This window comes from Rutilus rutilus (genome assembly GCF_951802725.1).
Source record: "Rutilus rutilus genome assembly, chromosome: 18".
Taxonomy (NCBI): Eukaryota; Metazoa; Chordata; class Actinopteri; order Cypriniformes; family Leuciscidae; genus Rutilus; species Rutilus rutilus.
In genome coordinates this window covers 16,614,872-16,638,048 of record NC_140231.1, presented here as the reverse complement: position 1 = coordinate 16,638,048, position 23,177 = coordinate 16,614,872, and the positions used below count along the sequence as shown (strand labels likewise).

The 23,177-nt window shown below is 41.8% G+C and overlaps 1 protein-coding gene across 1 annotated transcript in view; it reads right to left on the bottom strand.

Annotated features, from left to right (window-relative positions):
- The window catches only part of nrxn2a (neurexin 2a), a 432,089-nt gene that overhangs the window by 282,909 nt on the left and 126,003 nt on the right, over positions 1 to 23,177 (bottom strand). The window contains exon 7 of the mRNA XM_084387273.1: positions 4,753 to 4,767. Within this exon, the coding sequence (XP_084243399.1) occupies positions 4,753 to 4,767 (15 nt within the window). The remainder of the gene's footprint in view (positions 1 to 4,752; positions 4,768 to 23,177) is intronic.

The window sequence follows — 23,177 nt, the reverse complement described above, 5'->3', positions numbered from 1 at the left end:
GCCCGACCTGCACAGCCTCTTCAGTGGACCAGAGAGGTGATTAATCACTAGCCCCTTAATCATGCCCAAAGGTCCCGCTTTAATTAAAAACAAAGTTCTCTTTTCATTATTCCACTCCAACTGAAAGACGATAAGACCCCCTTCCCCCGTTACATATTACTGCCGGGGCCCCAACCTCTGTCTCTCTCTCTTATACAGAGACTGAAAGACTGCAAGTGATGAAGAAACATGCTAAAGCCACCTATTTCAGCCAGAGAGGAAGCCACAGAGATGCAGGCGGAGGGCAACAGATAATCTTAACAGGTAAACAAGAGATTCCACACACAAGATCTTCAAAAGTGATCTGGTGATGGACACAAAAATGCATCCTCTATCACTGTAAAAAATATGATCAATACCTTCATTTAAGTTATACAAGATTCAACTAGACAAGATTTATATATATATATATAATTTGATAAAGAGTTAAGATTTGATTTGGTTAAGAGTTGCTTTTTCCAGATTAGGACTATTGCACGTTTAAAGCCTATTCTGTTGAGAAAAGATTCAGAAAAGGTTATTAATGCCTTTGTTCTGTCTCACCTTGACTATTGCAATGTTTTGTATGTGGGGTCCTGTCAGACCACTATATCACGCTTGCAATTAGTTCAGAATGTGGTGGCTCGGCTGCTGGTGGGTGCTAAGAAAAGTCATCACATTTCTCCTATTTTAGCTTCTCAGGTGGCTACCCCTGGATTTCAGGATAAAATATAAAACTCTGCTGTATGTTTTTAAAGCAGTGTATGGAATAGCTCAGGCTTATGTATCTGAGCTTATTGCTCTTCATCAAGCCCCTAGGTCTTTAAGATCAAATAATAAGTTATTGCTTTCTGACCCTCGATCTCATTTAAAGTTAAACGTACAGTATGGAATTTTTCACCACTAGGGGTCGCTAACCTCTTACAATAACAAAGGTGTAGTTTGATGACGCAACATTTGCTAAGAATTATGGATCTTGTCGTCAACGTCAAGCCGACCGATCTAATAATGTTTATGGATGAGTGAATACATCAATGTTTTTATCATGACTGTGATATGAAGCAGGTCGGGATTGCTAAGAGACAGCTATCAGCTCCACATGCAACGCGAGTCAAGCGGATATAAAAGGAATATGGACATTTCATTCTACCGAACTACACGCAAGTGCAGAATTACTACTCACAGGTCAGTTTATTAGACAAATTAAACTGGTGAGGTAACGCAGCGCTGTATCACTTGGTCTAACATTACACTATCACACTAAACTGCATTTGAATGTGTTGAAATGTATGTGTTAGTTTGTCTGTATGAGACTAGCAGTAAGCTAGATCAACATTAGAATAACATACAGATCATATTCTAACATTTTATCATTGTTGAACTATATAACATTGATTAGTTTTATGTAAATGTGCTCACCTGTTTAATAAAGTACATCTAGGAGCGGTCGAAGTCTGGGGCGTGGAGCTCTAGGTATCTCGAAAACACCGCGCTGATATTGATTCTCGTTTTAGTTCTCCTTTTTTATCCAAAGTCTGCTTGCCATGGTCCATAATGTTTGAACAGAACAACAACAGCGTGCAAATAGACATTGCGAACTACACAGTTGTCCACGTCAGTCGCCTTGGTTACTATCAGAGGGCTCTTGTTGCTATGGCAGTACGAGCGGAAACCAGGGACAACGCGGATATGACGCCATTGACGGCAACAAAACGGAAATAAAGAAACGGGACGTGTCTTCGAATTAAATTACAAATTTCTCCTGGTTTGAAAGTTGTTGGAAACAGTCGGGATAATGTAAGTACACAACAAAAAAATATATAACATAGATATAGTGATTTTTGCTATTTTTAAAGCAAAAAAGTTACATATTGTGCTTTTAAAAGGCGATCAGGCCTTTGCTGTTGCGGGTCTGAGGCTTTGGAATAGTCTGCCTCTTGAACTAAGAGAGATCAATGTATTTGTACATTTATACAATGTATAAATGTATTTAAAGCTTGTGTTAAAAATTATTTCTTGTCTTTAGCTTTTGAGAGGTTGGGCTTAGTATCTGTATTAGTAAGTTACATGTTTTTATGTGTGGTTTGTATGCTGCTGATTATACAGCACTTTGGTCTGCAGGTGAAGTTGTAAAGTGCTTTATAAATAAAATAAAGAAAGTACATATACCACTTGCCCGTGTGACATTTATCATATCAGTAAATAGAAAAAAGTTGCTCTGGCTACTTTGAGACATTTATGGCCCTTTGCTTGGAAGAAAAAAGAAGTTGGAAATACCTTTGCAGCGATATACTGTTAACGTCCATGCTGCTGAGAGCGACGTTTAGATGAATAAGTAAATACGTGCTGCACGCTTTTCGTCTACAACACGCGCTTTTGCACCACCTGATGATGAGGTAGACTAACAGCAGAAGAGTATGCTTGGCAATCTACTACTTTTCCTGCAGGATGTCAATGTTGAATTTTCTGTCGAATTTGAACCACTGAATTTGTGGAAGCGAATTTGAAAAGCAAAATAAAATGGACCGAAAATTGCCTATTTTTAAACAGTTTGAATATTTTGGAAGTGAAATATGAAAGGCGAATATGGATTATTGAATTTTTAATAATGAAAATGTGTTTGAAATGTTTTGAATTGAAATATTCACAGCTTAAATATTCAACCATGTTGAATTTCAGCCCATAAAAATGCAAGCCTTAAAAATACAATGCATTAATATGCAAGCATGGTTAATGCAATGCCTTTTTTTTTTTTTTTTTTTGTACTGCAATTCAACTGGCTTTTTTGTTTCAAAAACATTTGCCATTATTTCACTTCCATAAAAAAGCCTTTTTCCCAAAGGTACTGTACATCTTGGAAAGGGGAGGGAGGGGAAGCATCTTATAATCAGGGAAGGTTTATATTCAGAACAATACGGTATCAAAGGGGGTCTGGCGAACGACATGGAGTGTCCTAAAATTCAAGCACTTTGTTTTCTAGGAAAGTATCCACTTCCACACCCAACTACTACTCCGGAGGCTGCTCAAATATCGGCCGCACCAAAGAGCGCCACTAGCATAGTTTTCCATTAAATTACACATTTGTTCCAATTCATTGTTTTTGTACTCACTAACTACACCCTAGGCCGGAGGAAGCATTGTGTATAGACACTTTCTTGGTAGTAACAAGTTTATTCTGTTTGATAGATTGAAATCGCACAATATACATCGCGCTTTCTAAAATGTCCATTTGCACTGTTGCACCGTTTTTTCTTCTTTTTTTCCCCCTTACAAAGACCATCAAACTCAATCTCATTGACGCCTCTTTATTCATAGTAAAAAAGAAAAGAACAAAAAACACCCAAACCTGCCACCTATAACCCATCATTCACTCCTGGGCACCAGTCAAAAGCCTGCATGAGATAATTAGCCTAATTAACTCGAGTGTACAATAGAAATGTTGAAAATCTCCTAAATACAAATCATTATAATAAAGAAAAAGAGGTAGAGGAAGAAGAAATAATATATACACAATTATTTTCAAAATTTGGGTTCTTTAACATTTAACGATTTTGAAAGAAATCTCTTATGCTCAAGACTTAATTTATTTGATCAAAAATACAATAGTATTGTGAAATACAATTACAATTTAAAATAGCTTTTCTATTTTAATATATTTTGATGTAATGTAATGTAATTTACTCCGGTGTAATGGCAACATCATTACTCCAGTCTTCAGTGTCACATGATTCTTCATATATCATTATGAAATGCTGATTTGCTACTAAAGAAAGTATGTTCTGTCACTTTTGATGCATGCTTGCTGAACAAAAGTATAAATTTTTTTTTTTGTTTATCTGATGTCAAACTTCTGAACTGTGTAAATTACTATTATTATAATTTTTTTTTAAATATATACTCAAATTTAAGTGTGGCTGATCGGAGTGCTGAACTACGGGGTTCAATAACAAAGCTTGCGCTGACAGTGTAGAGTGGAGTGTGTGCGCTTAACTACTGTGGCTAATGGCTAATGCATCCCTTGGAAATGTCTGTCAAATCGCTGAAAATGTTATTTTATAAAGTGGTTCGTCTTTCATCTTGAGTCACCTGGCGGGTAGGATATGGTGAGTTCAGATGTGTGATACAGTTCTCTAATTAAACGGGAGCCGTGTGCAGGAATATGACTAAGCTCCCGAAATACAGCATGACAAATTTCTCTGGAATATTTTGCCTGGGATGGTAAATGTGGTTATTTCAGCGTGGAAAAGCACAGATGTGAAAACCCGACATGTGTGTCAATCACCTCAATTTTTTTTGTCTAAATGGTAACGTGTGTAAGAGCGTTCAAATTTATAAAAGCTTTTACAGCACTTCAAAGCTTCCTGGACACTCTAGCTGTCTGTTCTGATGTAATAGAAAGATAAAGCCAACCCGCGCTCAGGACATTATGATTCAATTCGTGTGAGCGACCAAGCAGTCCCCGTTTCCACAAAAACCAGCTGCAGCTAAAAAGAAAAGGCAAAAGATAGTCCAAATGTTAATGGTGGGCCACATGTTTCTTACTGCCTCAAATCAAAATTGCTTGTGAAACTTGCTCATATCTTGAATGGATACATGCTGAACACCACATCTAGGCCCCTGAGACTATGAAGAGAGAATGTGCATATCAAAAAGCTTTCAGCAGCCATGTGCAATCTCAGGGGATGAGGGATGAGTATGTATTATGATAATTGAGAGGAAGAAAAGCATTCTTACCTGATTCCAGATCACCTGTGAAAAAAAGTCAAAAGTACAAAGTCAGAGGCACCATTCCTGAACTTGGTTAAAAGATTATAGATGCAGAAAACCGAAGCCTGGCTCATTCTCTTATCTAGTTACATCTTTGGTCCTTACAGAAAGTAAAATCGCTGATATCTCAAGACACACAATGGATCCAATAGAGACTTATTTGAACTGGCTTGCACACTGAGTACGAGAATATGCACGAGAATATGAACAATTGCATCTTAAAACGAGTTATGGGGAGAGCACAAAGGAAAATAAATGGGTTGAGTTCAAATTAAGGAAATTAAATCAAAAGTCCTATTCATCACGCCAAAAATGAAGAAAAACATATACATTTACAGTATATTACAGTTTTGCCCAATGACAGAATGCCTACAGTACAACTTCTTATTTGCATAGCACATTACTCACATTGAAAGAATTAATTTTGCTCAGTTTGCAAACTATGAATACAAAAGCACTATATTTTCACTGGCAGCCAAAGCAGTTCTAATTCTGAGGAAATTAATTAAATTCTAAATGCTAGTAGTGAGGGTGCAGGCGGCTCCAGGAAACCTCAGAGTCCCAAAAAAAAAGAAGAAAAAAAAAGGTTTATGTCTTAATCAAAAACTTTGATTTTAATAGTGTATAATCACTATTTTATAAAATCAGAGAAAAAGTATGCCTAAAATAATGTATCCTCTAGTGCACTGTGATCATAAATGATATCAACCAGAACGTCAAAAGAATTCAGCCAAAAGGAAACATACAAAATGACAAATACATAAAAATAGTTGCAAGTCTGATTTTGTCAAATGAAAACATAAACATTGATCCCATTACAACCTTTTATGGCAAGTAGTAAATTTGGTTTTAATTGGGAAACCAAGAGAAGTGGAGGCTAAAGTATAATTGCACTACTGTGTTTTCTCTCCAGCAATGGTTTTGCAAGTTTAAAATGTCACAAGGTCATCTTCAAAATCTATTCAAATTAAAATCTCAACATCATCCTTTTTGTAAAAGCTATTTGGGTAACAAATGAACATTACAACCACACTAACATGCATTCAGATTTCAGACAAGGGTCGACGATGGTAGATTTCAACTGAAAAGTTGAACTGAGGACAAGAGTGTCAGGTCAGGGATGATCAATTCAACACATTATTACGTTGTCACGTTTTTCATGTTTTGTTACGCACTCAAATACAATTTTGGTTTGCCAAAACAAAAAAAATATTTTTCCTGGTCTGTAATACTTTTTCCTATTATGGTTTTATGAATTGTTCTGTGCTTCATAATGTTTAAAAACACATCAAAAATAAATTTCCCCCTGGTTTTACAGACAAGGCTTAAGCTTAGTCCCAGGCTAAAATGCATGTTTGAGATGTCTTAACTGACAGCAACTTGCACCGCTTATATTAAAATAGTTTTTTGTCTCAAGATGCACCCCAGAAATGATTTTTTTCTAACGCATGGTTATAAAAACTAATTAAAGGGTAACTCTCGCCAAATTGCAACCTAGGCTATTTTTGTTAATCTACCCGAGTCCAACATTCGTATAAAATCATAATTAGAATGGAAACGCCACTTTTAAGATTGACTGTATTTTCGTTTTTGGTCAAAATGCCTTTTGAATGGGAGTGCTAGAGGCACTACAGTGATAGCATCAAAATTGCTATTTTTAAAACACTAAGAAGGCTCGACACAACATGAAACTGTGCTTGAAGTATCACCAGGGGCTCTACACATGAACTTGAGCATTGACAACATTTTTTTGTGTACACAAAGTAGTCGATCTTCGAATGCAACGTAACATGAGGACAGTAAAAGCTCAGGGAAACAAGGGAAAGCTCAGTTCATTACGTTGCATTCGGAGATCGACTACTTTTGACTGACAAAATTCCAGCCACCAGAAACACTAACTGATAAAGTGAGTCGTACAAAACCTTTCTTTTTAGTAAACTTTTGTACACAAACAATGTTGTCAATGCTCGAGTTCATGTGTAGAGCCCCTGGTGATACTTCAAGCACACACAAGTCATGTTGTGTCGAGCCTCCTTAGTGTTTCCATTCTAATTATGCTTTTACACAAATGTTTGACTCGGGTAGATTAACAAAAATAGCCTAGGTTGCAATTTGGTGAGAGTTACCCTTTAAATGTCCTAATTGAACTAAGGCCTAATCCTGGCTTAAACCTAAGTCCTGTCTGTGAAACCGGGCCTTTATACAGTATAAAGATTAGGTCTGGGTATTGATTCGATTCAGTTAATTCAATGATTAAATTTTCACTGGCCCCACCACAAAACTAATAATAATAATAATAATAATAATAATAATACATTAATTAAATAGTTATCGTTTTTGTTGTTTTTGACCCATGTATCCTTATATTGTAATAAATAAGGTTATGACACCCAAAACTTTAGATTTTGATTCCCATTTCGATACCACAGCTAAACCTATTAACTAATATACATTTCAAAGATTATTAAAGACAAGTAAACATTTATTAATAAAAAAGTAAAAAATTAAACTACAAGCAATTGCACAAGTAAATAAATACAAAAGAAAGATACAAATTAAATAATCAGTAATTTTAAGGTTTTTCAGGTAGCTCTAACAGTAGTTTTCAGGTACAGAAACTGAATAAATCAAATGTAAAATAACACGTCGGCGTCAATGGCCTCGTGGTCAGTGCACCGACATGTAGCGCCTTTGCGCTCGGGCGGCCCGAGTTCGAGTCCCGGCTCGTGGACCTTTCCCGATCCCATCCCCCGTCTCTCTCCCACCTCGTTTCCTGTCATCTCTCTACTGTCCTGTCACAATAAAAGGAAAATCACCCAAAAAAATAAATAAATAAATAAACAAACACTGCATATAATCTTCACAGTACAAATTAAATAAAGGTTAATCCTTATTACAATTACAAAAACGCTATTCAATGAGCAGGGAGTAATTTCTTTGTCGTTTGTAGTGTGACTAACATTTGGGGCCCTATCTTGCACCCAGCGCAATTGACTTTGTACATCGACGCATGTATCATTCCTATTTTGTACCCGACACACAGCAGACTTTTCCCTCCACAGACGCGTGTCGGTAAATTAGGGAATGAACTTGCGCTCCCGGGGGGGCGGTTCAGCGAAAGAGGCGGCGTGTTCCGGCGCAAACGTTCCCTGGTGCTCTTTTGCAGTTCCAGAAAACAATTCTGCCACAGACCAGGAAAAACCTAGTCTAAAGTCAGTGGCGCGTTATTCAGATGCTATTTTAAGGGCGCATGTTTGGCCGTAATGTAGCGTGTGCACAACGCGCATACACTTTGCTTCTCTACTCTACACAGATGCAGCAGTTTACATTTTTGCAAACCATACATAATTACAAAGAAAAATATTCCACACGAGGGAAATCATTGTGGTGTCCATGAAGATGTGAAAAAATAGGCATAAATCTACCTTACACATTTACCCTGTCTTTTACGGCCCTGACGAGAACGTCGGTCTCCTCGGCCTTGAACCGCTCCTGGTGTGCGCCTGGCAAATCCGCCGTTATAATAGCAATCCGCCATGGAACAAGCGCGCCTGCTTTTAAAGGGAATGTGAGATGTCGCTCTGATTGGTTTACTTCAAGTTACGCCCAAACCACACCTATGAGTAATGTAGCTGCTTCAGACCAACACATTTTAGATTTATGTCATCGCAAGAGTCATTTATCCCACTTGTATAATAGCAACAGCGCCAGAGATCCACCCACAAAGTTACTTGCGTTTCGCGTTTGATACTTACGTTTGATACTTGCGTTTGATACTTGCGATCGTTAAAATAGGGCTCTAAAACAGACAGCAGCAGGGATATTAGGCTGCTGTCACTTTAAGACTAATGCACGGACCCAATATAATGATGCACATGCATTCTTTCTCTACTTTTTACTTGAGCCATAACTGACCGTTTACTTGAATACTCGCAAAGACTGACATTTTAAGATAAATCTGTGTGAAGGGGGCAGGGAGATGTGAAAGAGAATTCACTGTATTATTTGCATGCTGTCTGAGATGCGCAGCTGTGTGCACTGCGGGTGTGTGCGCAAGCGCAAGCGTTCTCTTTTGCTTGAATGCTTAAATTGGCTAGGCTTGAAAATGCGTGCAAATGATAAACTTTTGTGACCATGGAGCACTGGCCCGATCGCAACAGTGACAGTTCCTTCAACTGTCCAGAACGTCTTTCATGCTGAAAGGAGCACACGCATTCGGAATGTTAAGCACTGAATGAATGACAGGGTCCCTGCTGTCGCGCAAGGTAAATAAGAGGATGACATCTAGTGTGAAAGACTAGTAATAAGATTAACGTCAATCAGATATTATTGAATATACATGAAAAAATTATTCGTGGCTTTTGAGAATTGATATCGAATTGACCACATTTAAAAAAAAATTAACGAAAAGATTTTTTTTTTGCCCAGCCCTAATAAAGATACGATGTGGAAGGCGACTTGAGGTTGAACTTTATCTTTCAAAGATAGATAATCTTTTCAAATCATTATCTATAAATAGCAAGTTCCCATTATGACAATTATACCCATCTCACATCCTGTAACATGCAGTGTGTGTTAGGTGAACTGGGAGTAAAACATTTCTCTAAATCAAATTTTTTATTGGTAACAATTTTTTTATCCAACAGAACATGTTCGGCAAACGTCTTAGGTTACGCATGTTACCATGGTTCCCTGACAAGAGTAACAAGACACTGCATCCCCTAGAGGGGCTATGGGGAATGCCTCCAGCGTCACGGTGTAACGACTGAGACCAAATCAGACACAATTATTTGGTATATGTACCATAAAAATCTTTAAACTTCACTCTGTGATCTGGGGTCCCATCCCCCAAACAGGGCAAGAAGATCTTAGTCACCCCGGCAACGATCAGATAAGGAGTTTTATGGCTCTTAGTAATGTGGACAGGGCCTCTGCTGCAACCCCTGCTACAAAACCTACAGATATTAGAACAGACTCGATGAACTGATTAACATGAAATTAACATACATTCCAGAACATTTTGTGAATGTCATTTACTGTCTTGTGTTGTGTTTTTTTTTATTTTATACTATTATCTGTTGATACTATTATCTCTTTGATACTATGTATTTTGTTACAGGACCAACGGTCAATATAACCCCACTTATACCATGTTTGGTCTCTATAAATTGGTACTTTGAAGATCGAAATGATTGTGTACATGATATGCCGATAGCTGTGCAACATATTAGTGTTACAAGAATCTTTCTTAGTTTCGTCATCAAACACCAATTCAGCATGCCAGTTCGAGTGAGCACGCTTAAGACAAAGGCTCATAAATCTTCGTCACAGAGGAAACTCCCGCCAGAAATTCCACCCTTCTCATTGGGTGAGCCAGCCTGCAAGGTGTGTCTTTTAATCAAGCTTTAAAAGGCCGTTCCGTTAGCCCTGCCTTCCTCTTAGCTGCTGGCCTCAACTGTCCTTCACGTTGATAGTGGGAGGGGGCCCACAATTAATTTAGCTTACCTCAAAGTTAATCTAATTAACTGACCCAAATATTAATAATTAATCATAATTGGTAATTATGGATTATTATTAATATTTCCCCTTTGAGCTAATATTGTTACACCGGTATCTAAAGCATTAGTCTAAACATGACAATGAACTTGACATTGGCTAGTGGCAGCCTATGACGTCACCACTGGTGCTTGTTCGTTTGGTTGGTAAATTAACGCCATGTTAGCATCAAGGCTATTTACATGGCAAACACAAGGTCAATATCACAATAATGAAAACTTGTATTACTATATAAAACATTTCAACTTGACATAAGATAGAAAATCTAAAACATATTCAAGTGATACATTTTAAAATATCTGCAATTTCTAGCAAGTGTCATAAAAATTACAGTCCACCATATGTTTAACAGTCAAAGGAACTTGTCAAGAGAAATAAAGGAGGAACTTCGCCTATCAATAAAATCCCATGTGTAAGTCTTGACCAGTCGGCAACTAGTGAAGACGACTTGGTCATGTCTTGATTTTAAGTTTTGGAAGACACTTCTTTCTATACTGGGGTTTATTTCATACAGTTTATTATTTTTATACTCGTCCCAGTCCTTCAGCCATTGGTGTTACCGCAAGTATAAAAGGGCACCTGTGAAATATGTAATCCACTTCTTGTCTGAAAGAGATGTGTGCAGTACTACCGGAAACATGGCAAAGGGACGCAGCGTCTCGTTCCTCTTCTCAGGGAACCATGGTAGCATGTGTAACCTGAGACGTTCCCTTTCGAAAGGGAATTCGTGCTGCGTCCCCTAGACGGTGCTATGGGGAACGGAATAGCTACACCGCCATGCTGACTTGATGAGTGCCCTATTGGCTGAGCAAACACAAAGGAGACCTCATATCTAAGGTGCACAACAGCAACACAATCATAGACCGGAGGATAACAGGATAACTCTAAAGAGAGGAAGCCTAACTACGTTCATATTTAGGCCAGCGTCCAAGGAGGCTCACAGAGAGCATAACACTCAGAACTTTGGTTCAGGCAGCCCTGAAGAGTGAACACTAACACTTTAATACAACAACTCTCATAATGAGAGGCCTAGCAAAACTCCACACTGAGGTCAGTAGCCAAGGAGGCTCCCAGAGAGTCTAACAACCTTTTGACACCGTCGACGGTGATTTGACACCGTCGATCATAACATACTTCTGGACAGGCTGGAAAACTGGGTGGGGCTTTCTGGGATAGTCCTAAAATGGTTCAGGTCATACTTAGATGGGAGAGGTTATTATGTGAGTATAGGAGACCATAAGTCTGAGTGGACATCCATGACATGCGGAGTCCCTCAAGGCTCAATTCTTGCGCCACTCCTGTTCAACCTGTATATGCTCCCAATGAGCCAAATAATGAGAAAGAACCAAATTGCTTACCACAGCTATGCAGACGACACACAGCTCTACTTAGCCCTATCACCTAACGATTACAGCCCCATTGACTCCCTGTGCCAATGCATTGATGAAGTTAACAGTTGGATGTGTCAAAACTTTCTTCAGTTAAACAAAGACAAAACTGAAGTCATTGCGTTTGGAAACAAAGATGAAGTTCTCAAGGTGAACGCATACCTTCACTCTAGGGGTCAAACAACTAAAAATCAAGTCAGGAATCTTGGTGTGACACTAGAGTCAGACCTTAGTTTCAGTAGTCATGTCAAAGCAATAACTAAATCAGCATACTATCATCTGAAAAATATAGCAAGAATAAGATGCTTTGTTTCCAGACAAGACTTAGAGAAACTTGTTCATGCTTTCATCACCAGCAGGGTGGATTATTGTAATGGACTCCTCACTGGCCTTCCCAAAAAGACCATAAGACAGTTGCAGCTCATACAGAACGCTGCCGCCAGGATTCTGAGCAGAACCAGAAAATATGAACATATCACACCAGTCCTCAGGTCTTTACACTGGCTCCCAGTTAAATTTAGGATTGATTTTAAAGTATTATTACTGGTATATAAATCATTCAATGGCCTAGGACCTCAATACATTGCAGATATGCTCACTGAATATAAACCCAACAGATCACTCAGATCATTAGGATCATATCAGCTAGAAATACCAAGGGTTCACTCTAAGCATGGCGAGTCCGCTTTTAGCTATTATGCCAGCCGCAGCTGGAACCAGCTTCCAGAAGAGATCAGACGTGCTCCTACAGTAGTCACTTTCAAATCCAGACTCAAAACACATCTGTTTAACTATGCATTTACTGAATGAGCACTGTGCCAATGTTCGTCCGACTGTTTGTACTGTATTTTATTTTGTATTCTTCTAAACTGTTTTAATTATTCTTATTTCTTTTTATTATTTTAATTTCTTCTATGTAAAGCACTTTGAATTGCCATTGTGTATGAAATGTGCTATATAAATAAACTTGCCTTGCCTTGCCTTGCCTTGCCTAACAACCTAGCATACTACCCTACCTTAAAATATCTCTCTCGCAGCAGCCAAGGAGGCTCACAAAGAGCCTAAAAACATTAGCTGAGCTCTAGGAGCAGAGTCCTGAGCATGACGATTCTCTAAATCGAGAGGAGACCTAACGTCGCCCCACAGTCAGGATATCTTACAAGGAGTCTCACAGAGAGCATACAACCCGTAATTGCTATTCTAGCAGACCTCTGGGGAGCGGAGGCCTCAAGCGAGAGGAGGCCTAACAATGCTCGCAGTGGCCAAGGAGGCTCACAGAGAGCCTAACAACTTAGCAAACTGTCTGGCCGGGCTCTAGGAGCGGAGACCTCAGCATGGCAACTCTCTAAATCGAGAGGAGACCTAACTACACCCCACGCTCAGGACATCTTGCAAGGAGGCTCACAGAGCGCCTACAATTTGCAAATGCTGCCATAGCTGAGCAGAGACCTCAGAAGATAAAGATCCGTTCACACCGCCAGCGACACGCAGGGACACGCAGCGACAAAGCGACACAATCCCATTAATTTTAATGGAGTGCTGGTGACTTCCGGCGACACGAGCGACAGTGACCGTTGACGACAAAATGTGGGCATGTCAAGCGACGCGAGAAATTTCAACTTTATGCAAATGAGAAGCGATTTTTGCGAGCAACAACCAGTGAGTGAGTGAGTGAGTGAGTGAGTGAGTTGAGTGAGTGAGTTGAGTGAGTTACATCCAATGTCTTCCAACTTGAAACTAATATTTGTCTGATAGAGCTCAGGGGAGCGACCAAACAATGATTAAAACTCTGAACCCAGATTCACCAAAAGAGGCTCAGGAAAGGAGCCTACCACTCTGTGTTACTGCCCAGTTCTGGCTCCAAGAACAGAGGCCTCAAAATGCTGACTCTCTAAGACGAGAGAAGGCCTAACTACGTTCTATACTCAGGACAGATCCAAGGAGGCTCAGAGAGAGCCTACAACTTGGAATTGCATAAAAGGGCGGAGCTTCAGGGAAAGGCCTAAATGTACAATGGTCTAGCAACGCTTAACAAAAAAGCATCTGAGGAGGCTCAACAACCTGCCTAACAACTCAGCATTGTTACCCCGTCAAACCCCTATCAAGGATCAACAACTCGATGCTGCCCCAGGGGGAGCTCTGAGGAGCAGTATAAAAGCAGAAACCAAGGAGGCTCAAAGGGAGCCTAACAACTTGACAACACTGCCTACTAAAAAGGAAGATTCTCATAACGAAAAGAAGCCAAACAATGCTCCAGACCTAAGCAATAGCTAAGGATGGTCAGAGTCCAAAAATATCTTCCAGAGGAGGCTCAATGGAGCCTAATCAACTCAAACCATATGCAGGTGAAGCTCAAAGAGCGGAGGCTAAAATAAATCTCTATAGTGAGAGGAGGCCCATGGTTCTAAGGGCAGTGGCCAAGGAGGGAGGATGGAGGCCTCAACATGACAACTCTTTAAAGTGAGAGGAGGCCTAGCCACGTCCTACACCCAGAGCAGCTTACCAAGGAGGCTTATGAAGTCAACTACTTGATGACGCTATCGGAGCGGAGCTCTAGGAAGCGGATTCCCAAAAAATATTTCCATAAAGTAAAGTCAGGAAGACTCACGGAGAGCCTAACTACCTGACAGCACTATTAGAGCATGAGCTCTGAGGAAGCAAAAACCTGAGCAAAAATGCTACTCATAGTGAGAAGGCATAACGTTTTATAGAAAGCAGTAACTAAGAAGGCTCAATGACAGCCTACAGCTTCAGCGCGCGCAGCTCACAAAGCAATTATCTAATTTGAACAGTAGGCCTAATATTAAAGATGTTTACTATTACTGTAATATTAAAAAGGTTTTTTTTTTTTTTTAAAAACATTGATGCATTATTAATAACTAGCACTTTTTTCAACAATATCATTTGATTCAAATAATTTCCTTATTGTCCGTGCGGAGGAGATTCCATTTTATTTATCCATGGCACATGCATTTTGTTTCTTTATATGCAGCCCAATGTTATCCAATGTTATCCAAGCAATAGCCTTTGTTAATGTTAGTTAATAAAATACTTGTGTTCATGTTAGTTTGCAGTGCATTAAATGCATTTAATAAAGAAAGTTGGCCGTAGGAGTGTAAACTTAATTTTAAAAGTTAAGGAATCGTATACTGATTCAAACTAGGCTACTGTATTGTATATGTTTGATTTATGTTGAAGTGTTTGGGCCATGGCTTTTAATGGTAAGCCTTTTGTTTTGTTATTCAGTCTATCAAAGTAGATCAAAAAATTTATTTAGATTTATCTGCCAATTTATCGGTTTTCAAATGTAAAGAATTATCGGTTATCGTCTCGGCCAAAATCTTCATATCGATGCATCCCTACTAAGAAGGCTCAATGAGAGCCTACTACTTAGTGAACTGTCTGATGTCAGACAGCGCATTTACAACCAGCCTCAAATGGTGAACCATCAGTAAGGCAGATGTTGGAATAAAAACATATTGCCAAATACATCACAGGTCCAGATGTAAAAGCGTGTCAGAGCTTGTAAAGGGGGGCGGGTGGGGAAGGAGGCAGATGTTATTTAGCTTCTGGGACCCTGGAACGCTCAGAACGATAACTCTGGATCACTTGCCAGAGATCTTTTCTTCTCCCTCTGGCGCTCGCCTTCTGGTCTCATCTCGTCCTCAGACTGGGACGGGCCAGCCCCTTTCGTGGCGTGAGGCATAGACCTGGACTGGAGCAGTATATGGGTCTTAAAAGCCGCGGAGTGAGCCATCTCTTCCTAAAACTTCCTGACCACCATCTCGACAGATGTGCCAAAAAGCTCGAAAGGTGATATCAGCGCATCGAGGATAAAGTTTATCTCCTTCTCCCCGATGTCGGCCAGGTTTACCCAGAGATGTCTCTCCATAGCCACTATGGCTGCCATGGATCGACCGATCGTGGCAGCAGTCTGTTTGGTGGCACAAAGCTAAATTTATGGTACGGCACAGCTTCTCCACCGCCTCAGGGGGCAGCCCCTGGCCCTTGTCCAGGTCCTTTAACAGGTCAGCCTGATATGCTCTGCATTAAGACATGATGTAACACACAGCGGCTTAGTTGGCAGAGACTGCATCTTAAATGCAGATGCCTCACCTACCGAGAGATAGCTGGCCAGCGTCTTTTCAATCAGAGGCATCAACGCATAACCATATTCCTGCATCCCCTCCACATCAGCATAGTTCGCCTGTGAATGATGGATGTGAGAAAAATATGCCTTTCCCCAAGTTCTCTGCACCTCAGTATGAAGATCTGAAAGAAAGGGATGACCTGTATGAGCTGGGCATGATGCATGATGTCCCGACAGGAAGCGTTCATCAAGGTGGCAGTGAGGGAGCATGTGCTTCTCATGCTTCCACAGCAGATCTAATCTTTCTGTGGCGCGAGACAATGTCCAACAGCTCGTCATATATGGGTCAGGCAGACTGTGCTCGCATTCGCCAGCCGCCAACGAATGAGAGATATTCACACCTTTCTCAAATTAGTCTGTGAATTCCCCACGATTTCAGTCTCCTACTCGCCTCAGCTGTAGCAGGTCCTGAATCACAAGGTACAGATGGCTGTCCCGATTCCCCCGAGAAAAGGGACAAATGAGAGCAAAGCTTCCTCATGGAAAAGTGTTCGCAATGCACGCAAACAGCCCCCTCAAGAACGGAGCGTGCATGCTCCTCGTCCAGGCACATAACGCACATATCATGCGAGTCACCAGGTGTCAGGAAACGCTGACACGGATAAACACACTTCCTAAAATTCATAGTGCTAATGATGGCCATAGTTTGCCTATTTAGACGCAAGCTCAAACAGACGGTCTCCTGAAGACAAGGAGGAGGATGACGTTTTTCACAGGTGCTCTTTTATACTCACGGTTGCACCAGTGGTGACGTCATAGGCTGCCAATGTCAAGTTCATTGTGGTTTTTAGACTCATGCTTCAGACACCGGTCACACTGGAGGCATTCCCCATAGCACCCTCTAGGGCAGTGGTTCTCAATTCCAGTCCTCGGGACCCCTTGCTCTGCACATTTTGTATGTCTCTCTTATCTGACACACTCAGTTCAGTTCATGGAGTCTCTCCTAATGAGCTAATGATCTGGTTCAGGTGTGTTAAATAAGGGAGACATACAAAATGTGCAGAGCAGCGGGTCCCGAGGACTGGAATTGAGAACCACTGCTCTAGGGGACGCAGCACAAGTTCCCTTTCAAAAGGGAACACAATCTCTCCACCAACGTACAAGATCCATGATTTTTCATGACAGTTAATCTGATGATCATTAACTGACTTAATTACCATTATTATATAAAAAAACTGATGTGTAATTTAGATCTGTGCTTTAGGTCTTGAAGTGACAGCAGCCTAATAAAACTATATTTCACTTTAATACTAGGCTAGATCCACCTGAAAAACCTAAAGCACAATTTAATTGGTGTCTTATTTGTTCTATTGTGTGTATTTGTCCTATTGCTTGTCATTTTCTTTGTAATTAGCTTATGTTATCACTGAATGTTTACTTCAATAATTGCTTAAGAACTTTTTACATACAGTATATTAGGCTAGGTTTGCTGTGGTATGGAAATAGTTTCTGTGTGTAGAGTGTGTGTGTGTGTGTTTGGGTGTCATCAAGGGGAATGACTTAAGATTTTTTTTTAAGTCAACATTTATGTGATTAAAATCTAGTCAACCTCGACTAGTCACTGATGATGTCATTAATGAACAAATAAGCCTGAACCTCGAGCTGAGACTCGAACGCGGGTTACCTTGTGCACAGCTATGGCATATGACACAGCGTTGCCCACAAGGCAATTGCTCCTGCGTAACAGCTTATTTTTAGGAGTTCTTTTGTCTTTGGGTCGTTATGTTTCTCACAGATTTCTGCTCGTTCAAAATCAGATACAGATAAAGTAGCAAAGATTACATTTATATGAATGCATTAGTAAGAGAGCGATTGTGTGTGAATCAATTCTACCTGGCACCCTCTCTCTACTAATAGAGAAGCTATATTTTCATACTTATTTTTTAGATACTAGAATCTATTCCATTAAGTACTAGTGCTTATTCTTTAGGTAATTCTTTAGATTCTAGTTCTTATTTTTTTAGAGACTGGTACTCATTCATTAGATAGTTGTTACATGTATGGTGTTTCTGAGTTCTGTTTTTGTCTTTGATCATATGTTTTCCCGCCACTCCTTTGTTTCCATGGTTTCTGTCATTAGTTCATTTGTATCACCTGTTCTGCCCTCGTTAGTCTTGTCAGCTGTGTCTTGTTCCCTGATGAGTTTTCCTGTGTATTTAAGCCCTGTGTTTCCTTCAGTGTTTGTCGGTTCTCGTTTATGTAACGTTAATGTATAGTGTGTGTTCTGCCCATTGTTCCTGTGTTTTGAGATCTTTTGAATTAAACTCCTTGTACTGAAGAGCTCTGTCGTCTTCACCTTCCTCCTGCACTACACTACCGTAACAGAAGAACCGACCCAAAACAGATCGACTAACATGGACCTAGCAGCGGGATGGAAGATTTTACGGCCACGCCTAATCCTGGTACCCAGGGTGGCCGCCTTAACATCGCCGGTGAGTTACCAGCCAAGGAGGCGGCCACACCTAGTTCTTATCCCCAGGGTGGCCGCCTTCCCACCACCTGAGATTCTCCACGCCTGCCCGCCAGAGCCAGAGCCCGTCGCCTGCCCGCCAGAGCCCGTCGCCTGCCCGCCAGAGCCAGAGCCCGTCGCCTGCCCGCCAGAGCCAGAGCCCGTCGCCTGCCCGCCAGAGCCAGAGCCCGTCGCCTGCCCGCCAGAGCCAGAGCCCGTCGCCTGCCCGCCAGAGCCAGAGCCCGTCGCCTGCCCGCCAGAGCCAGAGCCCGTCGCCTGCCCGCCAGAGCCAGAGCCCGTCGCCTGCCCGCCAGAGCCAGAGCCCGTCGCCTGCCTGCTAGAGCCAGAGCCTGTTGCCTGCCCGCTAGTGTCTGTGAACGTCGAGACAGAGCCTTCATCTCCGCTGGTCCCGTCCAGCATAGTGCTTCCATCTCCGCTGGTCCCGTCCAGCATAGTGACTTCTTCTCCGCTGGTCCCGTCCAGCATAGTGACTTCTTCTCCGCTGGTCCCGTCCAGCATAGTGACTTCATCTCCGCTGGTCCCGTCCAGCATAGTGCATTCTTCTCCGCTGGTCCCGTCCAGCACAGTGCCTTCATCTCCGCTGGTCCCGTCCAGCATAGGGCATTCTTCTCCGCTGGTTCCGTCCAGCACAGTGTCTTCATCTCCGCTGGTCCCGTCCAGCACAAAGCCTTCTCCGTTGGTCCCGTCCAGCACAGATTCTTCACCGCTGGTCCCGTCCAGCACAAAGCCTTCACCGCTGGTCCCGTCCAGCACAGATCCTTCACCGCTGGTCCCGTCCAGCATAGAGACTTCTTCGCCGCTGTTACTGCACAGCTCCGAGCCCTCTTCGCCGCTGTTCCTGCACAGCTCCGAGCCCTCTTCGCCGCTGTTACTGCGCAGCTCCGAGCCCTCTTCGCCGCTGTTACTGCACAGCTCCGAGCCCTCTTCGCCACTGTTCCTGCACAGCTCCAAGCCCTCTTCGCCGCTGTTACTGCACAGTTCCGAGCCCTCTTCGCCGCTGTTACTGCACAGCTCCGAGCCCTCTTCGCCGCTGTTACTGCGCAGCTCCGAGCCCTCTTCGCCGCTGTTCCTGCACAGCTCCGAGCCCTCTTCGCCGCTGTTCCTGCACAGCTCAGAGCCCTCATCGCTGCCCTGCACCAAGCCCTCTTTGACACCCGGGACTTTGCCCAAGTATTTTTTTGGGGGGGGCCATATACCTCTGTCCTGGCATTCTGAAAAAGATTCCCCGCCATGGTCGCCCGAGGGGGTTTCCCCGCCATGGCCGCCCGAAGGGGTTTCCCCGCCGTGGTCACACCCACAGCCTGCTCCGCCGTGGTCACACCCACAGCCTGCTCCGCCATGTCCACGCCCACAGCCTGCTCCACGCCCACAGCCTGCTCCACGCCCACAGCCTGCTCCACGCCCACAGCCTGCTCCACGCCCACAGCCTGCTCCACGCCCACAGCCTGCTCCACGCCCACAGCCTGCTCCACGCCCACAGCCTGCTCCACGCCCACAGTCTGCTCCACGCCCACAGCCTGCTCCGCCCTGGAGGCTTCCCACTGTGTCTCCCTTGCCTGGTCTCCCCTGTCAGCCTCCAGGGCGCCCACCCTCCCACCCCTTTGGATGTTATAGGCGCGAGGACGCGCCTTTGGGGAAGGGGGGAGTAATGTTACATGTATGGTGTTTCTGAGTTCTGTTTTTGTCTTTGATCATATGTTTTCCCGCCACTCCTTTGTTTCCATGGTTTCTGTCATTAGTTCATTTGTATCACCTGTTCTGCCCTCGTTAGTCTTGTCAGCTGTGTCTTGTTCCCTGATGAGTTTTCCTGTGTATTTAAGCCCTGTGTTTCCTTCAGTGTTTGTCGGTTCTCGTTTATGTAACGTTAATGTATAGTGTGTGTTCTGCCCATTGTTCCTGTGTTTTGAGATCTTTTGAATTAAACTCCTTGTATTGAAGAGCTCTGTCGTCTTCACCTTCCTCCTGCACTACACTACCGTAACAATAGTAGTACCTAATAAATATATTCTAGTGCCTATTAAATTGGTACTATTACTTAGATACTAGTACTTAATCATTATATACTAGTACTTATTTCGATAGTGACTAGTAACTATTCTTTTGTTACTAGTAACACATTTTAAATTGTTGCCATTGACTTCTATGATGATCTGTCATTCAGATCTCAACTATTCAGTTCTGACTAGTATGTATTCCAATTGTGACTAGTATGTATTTATTATGTCATATAGGGATTGTCAAAGTTTTTTGTTGTTGTTTTTTTGTCAATCTACTGAATTTTCCGTCAACGATACCAGGGACACCGAAACACCGGGGACCATGAAATTTGGCGAGCATGTAGCCCCACAAGACTTTTACGGAAAAATTTCGTTTGGTCCCCGGGGGCCACTCCCCCCCCGCGCTGGGCCCCCCCAAACCCAAAAAATGCAGTTTTTCCTGAATAACTACCTGAACCGTGGCACCGAGGATGAAGAAATTTGCAAAGTATGTTGGTCTTAAGGGCCCACATCAACCTAGCCCATAATCGATTGTCAAAGTTTTTTTGTTTTTTTTTCCCGTCAATCTACTGAATTTTCCGTCAACGATACCAGGGACACCGAAACACCGGGGAACATGAAATTTGGTGGGCATGTAGCCCCACTAGACTTTTACAGAAAAATTTCGTTTGGTCCCCGGGGGGAGCCACCATCGTGATGCCACGCCCCCCACCCTGTCAGACCAGCACAGTCTCACGGCAGTTCGTGAAATGGTCACGTAATTTATTGATTCGTGTACACCAGTGGTTGGGAACTTATGGTTCACGAGTGACGAGCCACACCTGGCTCTTTGGCAAAAATCATGTGTCTCGCAAGATCTCTCACCCTTTACCAACAAACGATCGTTAAAAAAGTTTATGATAATAATAATATTCAAGTTGTACCGGCAAAAGTGCGTTTTCAGTGCTGTTCGCGAGTGTCACGAGTCACCACAGCAATCAACTAACCTACAGCTCCTGCACTGGGAGTCAAGCTGGCGAAAACCATTTTAGAACAGCAGCGAAAATGTAAAAGTAGGCTATATAAACTTTAATATATAATTTTATTGAAACGGGTGCTTTGCTGTGCAAAGCGACATTTCGAAACATTTCACCCGCTGGCCGCGGGTACTTTCATTTTTGCCGCAGAGACCCTATTATGTCCTATAAATGTGTCGTATTTTTGATAATCCGCGCAGATTTCAGTTGACGATTTTGTTTAAAGTTATTAATAACGAAACATGAATGAATGAGAAAGAAAAGAGCAGGATGTGCTTTATACTGAAAAGAAATATTAAAAGTGCGATAAGTCGCGAAAGAGAACTGAATTGTACTGACAGGATGCTGTGCGCGCGCTCCGAGCGCAACACGGACTAGCAAAGTAGCCTTTGTCTCCGGTTGCGCACCTAAACGGCCAAATAAACACAGAGATCAAAATGCCAAGTCGAGTATTCCCGTAAACACAGTAGATGTAAGTACTGTGTGCATTCTCTCTCTCTCACACACGCACACGAAGAGGATTTATGTTCATCAGTTGGTAACTCAACCTCACAGTGAAAGCCCTGCACAATTAATTCTATATGGCAACTTATTTATTGTTTGCTGAATATATGTTTGTTTTTAGTTGTCTATGGACCTAATAATTACTACTGTTGAAATTTTATTGAAAAAAAGCACGTTTTTAATAATAATATTATAAATTAACCCCACCCCACGATATCATCGTCCATCGCGATGTTTTACTGTAAACATCGTCAACTGCCAATTTAGGGGACATCGCCCAACCCTAATGCACATACTACTACTTTTTTTAGGTATATACATAAACACGCAATACAGCCAAATTGCTCCACGTCATTTATTTTTGTGGAAAGCCAGTGCAGGCCTGAGCGGCGGTCATATTTTGTACCGCCATGCGGTACATCTAGTTATATACTAGCAGTCATTAATTAGGTACTAGTACTTATTTTTTAGAAACTAGTACCTATTACTAGATACTAGTACTTGTTGAATAGATACTAGTACTTAGTCATTAGATACTATTGCCTATTAAATTGGTACTAGTACTTATTCATTAGATACTAGTACTTATTCATTAGTTACTAGTATTTATTATTAGATACTAGTACTTATTAATTAGATACTAGTACCTATTAAATAGATACTAGTACTCATTCATTAGATGAGTAGCTCTGAACGCGCGTCTATTTCGCTTCAAACGCTCGCTTTATCATTATACGTGCGAATGGATTCAAACTGTTCAAGCATCGAACTAGACGCGATAGACGCGAATTTGACGCTCTATTCGCGTTTGGTGTGAACGCAACAAAATGAACAGGCTGTGATGTCAAGATTGCAATGCTGGAATGTGTGTGTGTGTGTGTGTGTGTGTGTGTGTGTGTGTGTGTGTGTGTGTGTGTGTGTGTGTGTGTGTGTGTGTGTCGGAGAGAGAGGGAGGCATGGGCGCGATCGAACAGTGGAAACATAAAAACATACTCCGTCATTTTTTGTTCATACAGGACATCATTAAAACTGCAAAAAGTGTTTAGCCTACTTATATTTGTGTAAAACACAACATTGTGCTTTTGTCAAACTGTAAACTCTTGTCAAACTGTAACCTACAACTGTCACCCAAGACCCAACCAAAATCACACACACACGCTGTTTAAAAGCAAAAATTATCTAATCTTTTGTACATTCATCATATTGCATTGGTTTTCATTTATTGTCCTAAAACAGAGCACTAATCTGTTTATTTTTAAGTTACACATTCTACATTGAATAAAAAAGAAAATCAAATGTGTTTTTAATGGT